At 57.4% G+C, this 10,877-nt stretch overlaps 1 protein-coding gene across 1 annotated transcript; it reads right to left on the reverse strand.

Annotated features, from left to right (window-relative positions):
• Positions 1-540: 540 nt before the first annotated feature.
• On the reverse strand, positions 541-9,308 carry NDUFA4L2 (NDUFA4 mitochondrial complex associated like 2). The gene is made up of 4 exons (XM_074530706.1): positions 9,143-9,308; positions 3,939-4,027; positions 2,552-2,612; positions 541-1,049 (listed from the first exon to the last, which is right to left on the reverse strand). The coding sequence occupies exons 1-4, from the start codon at positions 9,197-9,199 to the stop codon at positions 993-995; spliced, it is 264 nt and encodes an 87-aa protein (XP_074386807.1). The 5' UTR covers positions 9,200-9,308; the 3' UTR covers positions 541-992.
• Positions 9,309-10,877: the final 1,569 nt, after the last annotated feature.

Raw genomic sequence — 10,877 nt, forward strand, 5'->3', positions numbered from 1 at the left:
CACCGCTCTATCCCGTGTCCCGGTTCTGTCCCGTGTCCCAGGCTCCATCCCGTGTCCCGGCTGTGTCTCGGGTTCTGTCCCCGTTCTATCCCGGTTCTGTCCCGTGTCCCGGGCTGTATCCTGTGTCCCGGCTGTGTCCCGGGCTCTGGTGTCCCGGGTTCTGTCACCGCTCTATCCCGTGTCCCGGTTCTGTCCCGTGTCCCAGGCTCTATCCTGTGTCCCGGCTGTGTCCCGGGTTCTGTCCCGGTTCTGTCCCGTGTCCCGGGCTCTGTCCCGTGTCCCAGGCTCCATCCCGTATCCCGGGCTCTGTCCCGGGCTCTATCCGGGCTCTGTCCCGTGTCCCGGGCTCTATCCCGGCTCTGTCCCGTGTCCCGGGCTCTATCCCGTCTCTATCCCGTGTCTGTCCCGTGTCACGTCCCCCCGCGGGTCCCACCCACCCCCCCCGTGTCTCTCTGACCCCCCTCCCCTCCCTTCCCATCCCTTTCCCTCCCCAGAGGGGCCCGAGGGGACCCCGGGCCGTGGGAGCGGAACCGGCCCCGGGGGCTCGAGGGGTTTGCCGGGTTTGTGCTGCCGCCAGGGCTGCGAGCGTCCCCGGGGGGGTCACACAAACACCCCCGTGCTCAGGCGCTGGGAAAACAGAAAACATCCGGAGATGTCCCCCCCACCAAGGCTCTGGGAAAACCTAAAAGATCCAGTTTGCTGCCCCCAAACTCTGGGAAACCCTAAAGGATCCAATTTGCTGCTCCCAGGCTCTGGAAACCCCAAAGGACCCCCTTTGCTGCCCCCACCCCGCAATTCATCCCCAGTGCAGGAGCTGAGGGTGAGGGGGGCACCCCCAGGGCTGGGCTTTATTGGGGGTGGGGGACAGAACCACGGGGTTTGGGGGGGCTGAGGGAGCTTTGGGGGGCTCTGGGGGGCTTTGGGAGCTTGGGGGGTCCTTGGGGGGGTCTTTGGGGGGCTCCTCCTGCAGCCCAGCCGGTCCCAGGGCTGATTCAGAAGCTCGGCCGCTCCTTCTTGAGGTTCTTGTAGTCGGTGGAAACTGCCAGAAACTGCGGGAGAGAGATCAGGGGGCGTCAGTGCAGCACCCCAATGTCACACAGACCCCTCAGTGTCACACAGACCCCCCAGTGTCACACAGACCCCCCCAGTGTCACACAGACCCCTCAGTGTCACACAGACCCCTCAGTGTCACACAGACCCCCCCAATGTCACACAGACCCCCAATGTCACACAGACCCCCCAATGTCACACAGACCCCTCAGTGTCACACAGACCCCCAGTGTCACCGCAGCCTGGCCTTGGTGTCACCCAGTGCCCCCTCCCCAAATTCGAGCACAAACATGAGGAAAACTCCATGTTTTACCCTAAAAGTGGCTGAATCCCCCTCACCCCACACACTGCCAACCTCCTGGGAAACCCTAAAGTGTCCCCTCAGTGTCACTGCAGCCTGGACTTGGTGCCCCCTCCCCATATTTAAGCTGAAACATTTGAGGGATTCTGCTCCAGGGCTGATCCCCCTTTCCCTTTCCTGAATATTTTACCCTAAAAGTGCCATAAAAGTGAATGGCTGAAATTTGGGGCTGAATCCCCCCCTAAAATTGCCTCAGGGAAACCCTAAAGTGTCCCCCCAATGTCGCTGCAGCCTGACCTTGGTGCCCCCTCCTCAAATTTAAGCACAAATATTTGGGGGGCTCTGCTCCACACTTGATCCCCCTTTCAGTAAGATTTCCTGAAGAAAACTCGGTGTTTTACCCTAAAAGTGCCCTAAAAATTGCTCCCTTACCCCAAAATTGCCTCTGAGAAACCCTAAAGTGTCCCCCCAGTGCCACTGCAGCCTTGGTGCCACTCGGTGCCCCCTCCCCAAATTCGAGTATTTGGGGGTGGGGGTCTCTGCTCCAGGGCTGATCCCCCTTTCAGTGGGATTTCCTGAAGAAAACTCGGTGTTTTACCCTAAAAGTGCCCTAAAAATTGCTCCCTTACCCCAAAATTGCCTCTAGGAAACCCTAAAGTGTCCCCCTCAGTGTCATTGCAGCCTTGGGGCCTTGGTGGTCTTGATGCCCCCTCCCCAAATTCGAGCACAAACTTTTGGGGGTCTCTGCTCCAGGACTGATCCCCCTTTCCCTTGCCTAAATATTTTACCCTAAATGTGCCCTAAAAAATGGCTCCCTCCCCCCAAAATTGCATCTGTGAAACCCTAAAGTGTCCCCCCAGTGTCACTGCAGCCTTGGTGTCACCCAGTGCCCCCTCCCCAAATTTAAGCACAAATATTTGGAGGGGTTCTACTCCAGGGCTGTTCCCCCTTTCCCTTTCCTGAAGAAAATGCAGTTTTACCCTAAAAGTGCCCTAAAAGCGGCTGAATCCCCCCCAAATTGCCTCTGGGAAACCCTAAAGTGTCTCCATAGTGTCCCTGCAGCCTGGCCTTGGTGTCACCCAGTGCCCCCTCCCCAAATTTCAGCACAAACATGAGGAAAACTCAGTGTTTTACCCTAAAAGTGCCCTAAAAATTCCTCCCCACAACACTCCCAGCCCTCCCAGTCCGCCCAGTGCTCACTTTGTACTGGTCTGTGGGGCTCAGCTTGTTCCAGGGTTCTGGATTGTTCTTCCTGTCCCAGCTGCGAGGGGGGACATCAACACCTGGATGGACTGGGGGGAGAGACCCCCCCCAAAACGCCCCCAGCCCCACCAGCACCGCCCCCTCACCCCATGGGACCCCCCAAAAGCGCCCCCAGTCCCATTCCAGTTCGCCTTGGAGCCAAACTGGGCCCGTGCTGTGCTGTCCCTGAGGGGCTGGGGGAGGCCGGCAGGGCCGTGGGAGGGGTCCCTGGGGACAGCAGCTCCTGTTGCCCCCCCTTTTCCGTCCTCCCCCCCCCCCTTTTTTCCATCCCCACCCCCTTTTTTCCATCTCTCCATCCCCTTCCTGTTCTGCTGGTGCTGCCAAGAGCAGAATTTTCCATCTGGGAATTTTTTGTGTGTGGATTTCCCACCCTGGAGCTGGGTCTGGCCATGGGCTGAGCCCCACGATGTGCTCTGGGGGTGTGGGGTGTGCCCCAGATGTGCCCAGGGGTGCCCCAGGTGTGCCCCAGGTGTGCCCAGGAGTGCCCCAGGTGTGCCCAGGGCACCTCAAGCTGTACCTGGCATTGGGGCTGTACACACTGGGCATCTCTGGCCCCAAATTTCCCCACTCTGGGGGTGTGGGGTGACCCCCAGGTGTGCCCAGGTGACCCCCAGGTGTGCCCCAGGTGTGCCCCAAGGGTGCCAAGGTGTGCCTGACATCCTGGCTGTACAGTGCCAACCTCACCACGTTCATCCTGGGCACATCTGGCCCCACATTTCCCCACTCTGGGAGTGTGGGGTGAGCCCCAGGTGTGCCCAGATGTTCCCCAGGTGTGCCCAGCCACACCTGACATTGGGGCTGTTCAGTGCCCTCCTCACCAGGTTCATTCTGGGCACCTCTGGCCCCACATTTCCCCACTCTGGCAGTTTGGGGTGACCCCCAGGTGTGCCCCAGGTGTGCCCAGGTGTGCCTGACATCAGGGCTGTGCAGTGCCAGCCACACTGGGCACCTCTGGCCCCACATTTCCTCGCTCTGGTGACCCCCAGATGTGCCCCAGATATGCCCCAGGTGTGCCAAGCTGTACCTGTCATTGGGGCTGTGCAGTGCCAACCTCACCAGGTTCATTCTGGGCACCTCTGGCCTCACATTTCCCCACTCCGGGAGTGTGGGGTGACCCCCAGGTGTGCCCAGGTGTGCCTGACATCAGGGCTGTGCAGTGCCAGCCACACTGGGCACCTCTGGCCCCCACTCTGGCAGTGTGGGGTGACCCCCAAGTGTGCCCAGGGATGCCCAGGTGTGCCCAGATGTACCCCAGGTGACCCCCAGGTGTGCCCAGGTGACCCCCAAATGTGCCCAGGTGTGCCCCAGCTGTGCCAACCCATACCTGACATCAGGGCTGTACAATGCCAACCTCACCAGGTACAGCACCGCACTGCCCAGCCCCACGCTGATGAAGCCAATGAGAGGAACCAGCTGCAAAAAAAAGGAGAAAAAAAAAAAAGAGAAAAAAAAAAAGAGAAAGAGAATTGAAAAATGCCCCAATGAAATGAATATTTATCAGGCAGAGCGAAGGCAGAGCTGACACCCGCGAGATTTACAGGGGAGAGGTGGCCCAGGAGTGCCGAGCTCCAGCTGGAGCTGTCAGCCCGAGTGACGGAATGGAAGCGGCGAGAGGAAAAATCGCCTCGTGTGGAGAGGAATTGGGCTCGGAATGAGAAATTGGCTCCCTCAGCCTCGGGCTGCCCGGGGCTGGGCTGCTGGGGAGATGGGGGAGGAATTCCTGGTGATCCCAGTGAATCCCAGTGAATCCCAGTGAATCCCAGTGAATCCCAGTGCTCCCAGTCAGGGCTGAGCCGCGGTTTGTGGAGGATTTGGGGCTGAGCACCCCATTCCCAGTGCTCCCAGTGCTCCCAGTGCTCCCAGTCAGAGCAAACATTGGTTTATGGCTCTTCCCTGAAGGATTCACTGCTGAACACCCCATTTCCAGCATTCCCAGTGCTCCCAGTGCTCCCAGTCAGGGCTGAGCCACAGTTTGTGGCTCGTCCCTGAAAGATTTGGGGCTGGGGATCCCATTTCCAGTGCTCCCAGTGCCCCTGGTCAGAGCAAACCCCAGTTTATGGTTTTTCCCTGAAGGATTTGGTGCTGGGGACACTATTTCCAGCATTCCCAGTGCTCCCAGTCAGGGTTGAATGTCACTTTATGGCTCCTCCCTAAAGGATTTGGTCCTGGGCACCCCATTTCCAGCATTCCCAGTGCTCCCAGTGCCCCCAGTCAGAGCAAACCCCAGTTTATGGTTCTTCCCTGAAGGATTTGATCCTGGGGACTCCATTTCCATTCCCAGTGCTCCCAGTGCTCCCAGACAGGGCTGAGCCTCAATTTGTGGCTCCTCCCTGAAGGATTTGGTTCTGGGAACCCCATTCCCAGTGCTCTCAGTTCTCCTGGTCAGAGCAAACCCCAATTTATGGTTCCTCCCTGAAGGATTTGGGGTTGGGGATCCCATTCCCCGTGCTCCCAGTGCCCCTGGTCAGAGCAAACCCCAGTTTATGGTGCCTCCCTGAAGGATTTGATCCTGGGGACTCCATTTCCATTCCCAGTGCTCCCAGTGCTCCCAGTCAGGGCTGAGCCTCAATTTGTGGCTCCTCCCTGAAAGATTTGGTTCTGGGAACCCCATTCCCAGTGCTCTCAGTTCTCCTGGTCAGAGAAAACACCAGTTTATGGTTCCTCCCTGAAGGATTTGGGGTTGGGGATCCCATTTCCAGTGCTCCCAGTGCTCCCAGTCAGGGCTGAGCCACAGTTTGTGGCTCGTCCCTGAAAGATTTGGGGCTGGGGATCCCATTTCCAGTGCTCCCAGTGCCCCTGGTCAGAGCAAACCCCAGTTTATGGTTTTTCCCTGAAGGATTTGGTGTTGGGAACACTATTTCCAGCATTCCCAGTGCTCCCAGTCAGGGTTGAATGTCACTTTATGGCTCCTCCCTAAAGGATTTGGTCCTGGGGACCCCATTTCCAGCATTCCCAGTGCTCCCAGTGCCCCCAGTCAGAGCAAACCCCAATTTATGGTTCCTCCCTGAAGGATTTGGGGTTGGGGATCCCATTCCCAGTGCTCCCAATGCTCCCAGTGCTCCCAGTGCTCCCAGTCAGAGCAAACCTTGGTTTGTGGCTCCTCCCTAAAGGATTTGGGGCTCAACACCCCATTTCGAGCATTCCCAGTTCTCCTGGTCAGAGCAAACCCCAGTTTGTGGTTCTTCCCTGAAGGATTTGGGGTTGAGCACCCCATTTCCAGCATTCCCAGTGCTCCCAGTGCCCCTGGTCAGAGTGAACTCCTATTTATGGTTCTTCCCTGAGGCATTTGGGGTTGAACACCCCATTTCCAGCATTCCCGGTGCTCCCAGTGTTCCCAGTGCTCCCAGTGACCCCAGTCAGAGCTAACCCCAGTTTGTGACTCCTCCCTGAAGGATTTGGGACTGAGGGGAATCTGGGGTGATCTGTGAGGATTTGGGGGGATCTGGGAGGATCTGGGGGGGTCTGGGTGCATCTGCCAGTCCCCGTGAGGGATTTGGGGTGCACAAAGAAGATCCCAAATTGACCAGGGTCAGTTTTTGTGGTGCCATCATTCCGTCCGTCCGTCTGTCTGTCTGTCCGCATCTCCCCCCGTTCGGGCTCCACCGCTGGCACCTGCGCCTTGGCAGCCTCTAATTGTCCTGCCGCTAATTACTGCCAGGCGTTAATTACCCAGACGGCGGCGGCAGCAGATGGCGAGAGAGCCCCGGATCGGCTCCGGGAGCTGCGGCAACTCCCGGTGCCAGGGATGGGGCCAGGGATGGTGCCAGGGGTGGTCCAGGTGTGGTGCCAGGGACAGTGCCAGGGGTGGTGCCATTGTGCCAGGATGGTGCCAGGGATGGTGCCAGGGGTGGTGCAGGGATGGTGCCAGGGGTGGTGCCAGGGACAGTGCCAGGTGTGGTGCCATTGTGCCAGGGATGGTGCCAGGGGTGGTGCAGGGATGGTGCCAGGGGTGGTGCCATTGTGCCAGGGATGGTGCCAGGATGGTGAGGGGCGCCCTGTGGCCGGTGCAGGTGTGGTGCCAAGGATGGTGCCAGCATCCAGCATTCCAGCCTAGTCTGGGCACTGCTGGACGGGAGCTGGGCCATACTGGGAGCACTGGGAATGCTGGAAATGGGGTCCCCAAGACCAAATCTTACAGGGAGGAACCACAAACCGAGGCTCAGCCCTGAGCAGGGCCATACTGGGAGCACTGGGAGCACTGGGAATGGGGTGTTCAGCCCCAAATCCTTCAAGGAAAAATCATAAACTGAGGTTTGCTCTGAGCAGAGTCACTGGGAGCACTGGGAGCACTGGGAATCGGGTGTTCAGCCCCAAATCTTTCAGGGAAGAACCATAAACTGGGGTTTGCTCTGACTGGGAGCACTGGGAGCACTGGAAATGCTCAAAATGGGGACCCCAGGAGCAAATCCTTCAGGGATGAACCATAATTAGGGGTTTGCTCTGACTGGGAGCACTGGGAACGCTGGAAATGGGGGGCTCAGCCTCAAATCCTTTATGGAAGAACCATAAACTGGGTTTGCTCTTACTGGGAGCACTGGGAATGGGGTCCCCAGCCCCAAATCCTTTAGGAAGGAGCCATAAATTGGGGTTCAGCCCTGACTGGAGTCACTGGGAGCACTGGGAATGGAAATTGGGTTCTCAGCCCCAAATCCTTTGGGGAAGAACCATAAATAGGAGTTCACTGTGACCAGGGGTACTGGGAGCACTGGGAATGCTGGAAATTGAGTGTTCCACCCCAAATGCTTCAGGCACAAACCATAAACTGGGTTTGCTCTGACTGGGAGCACTGGAAATGCTGGAAATCGGGACCCCAGCCCCAAATCCTTTAGGGAGGAGCCCCAAACCGGGAGCTGCCGTTCCCCTCCCGGTGTGATCCCCTTGGGGAAACTGAGGCACGGAGCATTCCGGGGGCGTTTTCCGCCATCCGAGGCCGCAGCTGCAGCGGCAGCGCCGCCGTTCCCGGCAATTCGCGGCTCCTCCCCGGGGCCCCGCGCTGGCTCCGCTCTCGTTCCGCTCCCCCCGCGCTGATTTCGGGGAGGTCAAAACCTCCTCGGATCGGCCGCGATTGAGGGCGGGACACCGGGGAGCGGCGGAGAGCGGGGAGAGGAGGGGATGGAGGGGATGGAGAGGAGGGGATGGAGGGGATGGAGCCGAGGAGAGGAGGGGATGGAGCGGGGATGGAGCGGGGATGGAGGGGATGGAGCGGGGATGGAGGGGATGGAGCAAGGGCAGAGGATTCAGTGCTGAACTCCCCATTTCCAGCATTCCCAGTGCTCCCAGTGACCCCAGTCAGAGCAAACCTCGGTTTGTGGTTCTTCCCTGAAGGACGGAAGGGATGGAGACGAGGAGCGAGGGGGCACGGGGAGGGGATGGAGAGGGGGAGAGGAGGGGATACAGTCCATCCCAGTAAAAGGATCAGAAGCTCCCAGTGTGTCCCAGTCCATCCCAGTAAAAGGATCAGAAGCTCCCAGCGTGTCCCAGTCCATCCCAGTAAAAGGATCAGAAGCTCCCAGTCCATCCCAGTAAAAGGAACAGAAGTTCCCAGTCCATCCCAGTAAAAGGAACAGAAACTCCCAGTCCATCCCAGTAAAAGACCCAGAAGTTCCAAGCATGTCCCAATCCATCCCAGTAAACGGGAATAGTGTCCCAGTCCATCCCAGTAAAAGGAACAGTAGCCCAGTCCTTCCCAGTAATAGGAATAGAAGCTCCCAGTATAAGGAATAGAAGCTCCCAGTGCATCCCAGTAAAAGACCCAGAAGTTCCCAGCATGTCCCAGTCCATCCCAGCAAAAGGAACAGTGCCCCAGTCCTTCCCAGTAAAAGGAACAGAAGTTCCCAGTCCATCCCAGTAAAAGGAACAGAAACTCCCAGTCCATCCCAGTAAAAGGAACAGAAGTTCCCAGTCCATCCCAGTAAAAGGAACAGAAGTTCCCAGCATGTCCCAGTAAAAGATCCAGAAGCTCCCAGCGTATCCCAGTACAAGGAACAGAAGCTCCCAGTCCATCCCAGTAAAAGATCCAGAAGCTCCCAGTGTGTCCCAGTCCATCCCAGTAAAAGATCCAGAAGCTCCCAGCGTGTTCCAGAGGGCTGGGGGCTCCCTGGGAGGAGGAAAATGGGGAGGAAGAAGAGGCCGAGGAAGGTCCCAGAGCAGCAGGAATGGGGCTGGGGGGGGTCCCTGAGAGGAGGAGGATGAGGATGATGAGGGGGCCCTGGAGGAAGGCTGAGGAGGATGATGGTGATGAGGGGGTCCCTGGGATGAGGATGATGAAGGGACCCTGGAGGAAGGATGAGGAGGATGAGGATGATGAGGGGGTCCCTGGGAGGAGGATGAGGAGGATAAGGAGGATGGGGAGGATGGGGAGGATGAGGAGGATGAGGAGGATGAGGAGGATGAGGAGGATGATGATGATGAGGGGGCCCTGGAGGAAGGCTGAGGAGGATGATGATGATGAGGGGGTCCCTGGGAGGAGGATGAGGAGGTTGAGGAGGAGGATGATGATGAGGAGGATGAGGAGGAAGGCTGACTCACCCCGGGGTGCCGTTTGACGTGGCGGGAGAAGATCCCCTCGCGCAGGGGACCCTTCATGGCCGCGCTGGGGTCGCTGCGGCCGCTGCCGAGCTCCGAGCGAGGCTGGGCCGGGCTGGGCGGGACGGGAGGGACGGGAGGGGACACCCAGGGGACACCCAGGGGACAGGGGAGGGACAGGAGGGGACACCCACAATGTCACCGTTTGACCGATAAAGCCGTGGCAAACTCGGTCCTGATGCACTTGGAACCCATTCATGCCAGACAAAATATTAATTATTTTACCATTTACTAGGAACTAATATTTAAATTTCATTTTAAGCATTTTTTTTAAATCTTGACATTTTTTTTATCGAATAATTAAATTATTTTTAATCAAATCATTAATTTGATTTAAAATAATTAAATTATTTGAACAAAAAAACCCCACATTATCCAAATCACTTGTCATCAATACACTTTCAATTAACCTTCCTCTATATTTCCTGATATCAAAAACAATAACCAACCATCATCATCACTCCATAACCAACACCAGACATGGAATTAACCCCAGAACTACTCCCCAAAAAACCAAACAAAAATACAAAAATACAAACCATGATCATAAATCATCAACCATCCACCCACCAAATTAAATTTTATGTTTTTGTAGCTTATTTAAAGCATGAGACCCCGGGGACAGGGCGGGAGGGGAGGATGAGGAAGGCTGGACACCAAATTCTGCTTCCACCGATCCTTCCGGCCTCAATTCCGATGTCTGGGGGGGCTGGGGAGCGACCCCCGATGTGCCCACCCATGGGAGGGGGACAGGGGGGACCCCCACCCCAAAATCCAGCAGTTATGGGGAGGATCTGGGTAGAAATTCACTCCAAAATTTAGGGGTCTGGGGGCATTCTAAGGGTTTGGGGGGGACCCTCATCCCAAAATTCAGGGGTCCAGGGGAACCCAGATGTCTGGGAAGGGTCTGGGGGGGACCCTCACCCCAAAATCCAGGAGTTCTGGGGAGGGTCTGGGGGTCTCGACAGACTTTCACTCCAAAATTTAGGGATCCAAGGGGACACACAAGGGTCTGGGGGACCCTCACCCCAAATTGGGAGGGTGTAGGAGGGGTCTGGGTAGACCTTGACTACAAAATTTAGGGATCAGGGGGGCACCCAAAGGTCTGGGGGGGACCCTCACCCCAAAATCCAGGAGTTATGGGGAGAGTCCTGGGTAGAACTTGACTACAAAATTTAGGGATCCAGGGGGGCACCCAGAGGTCTGGGGGGGACCCTCACCCCAAAATCCAGGAGTTATGGGGAGGCTTCTGGATAGACCTTCACAAAATTCAGGGATCCAGGGGGCACCTCCATGGTCTGGGAGGGACCCTCACCCCAAATGGGGAGGGTGTAGGGGTCTGGGTAGACCTTGACTACAAAAATCAGGGGTCTGGGGGCACCCAAGCGTCTGGGTGGGACCCTCACCCCAAATGGGGAGGGTGTAAGGGTCTGGGTAGACCTTGACTACAAAATTCAGGGGTCTGGGGGCACCCAGGGGTCTGGGTGGGGACCCTCACCCCAAAATCCAGGAATTATGGGGATGGTCTGGGTAGATCTTCACTGTAAAATTCAGGGGTCTGGAGGGAATCTAAGAGTCTGGGGGGACCCTCACCCCAAAATTCAGGATTTATGGGAAGGGTCTGGATAGACCTTCACAAAATTCAGGGATCCAGGGGGCACCTCCATGGTCTGGGAGG

This window comes from Zonotrichia albicollis, chromosome 33 (genome assembly GCF_047830755.1).
Source record: "Zonotrichia albicollis isolate bZonAlb1 chromosome 33, bZonAlb1.hap1, whole genome shotgun sequence".
Classification (NCBI taxonomy): domain Eukaryota; kingdom Metazoa; phylum Chordata; class Aves; order Passeriformes; family Passerellidae; genus Zonotrichia; species Zonotrichia albicollis.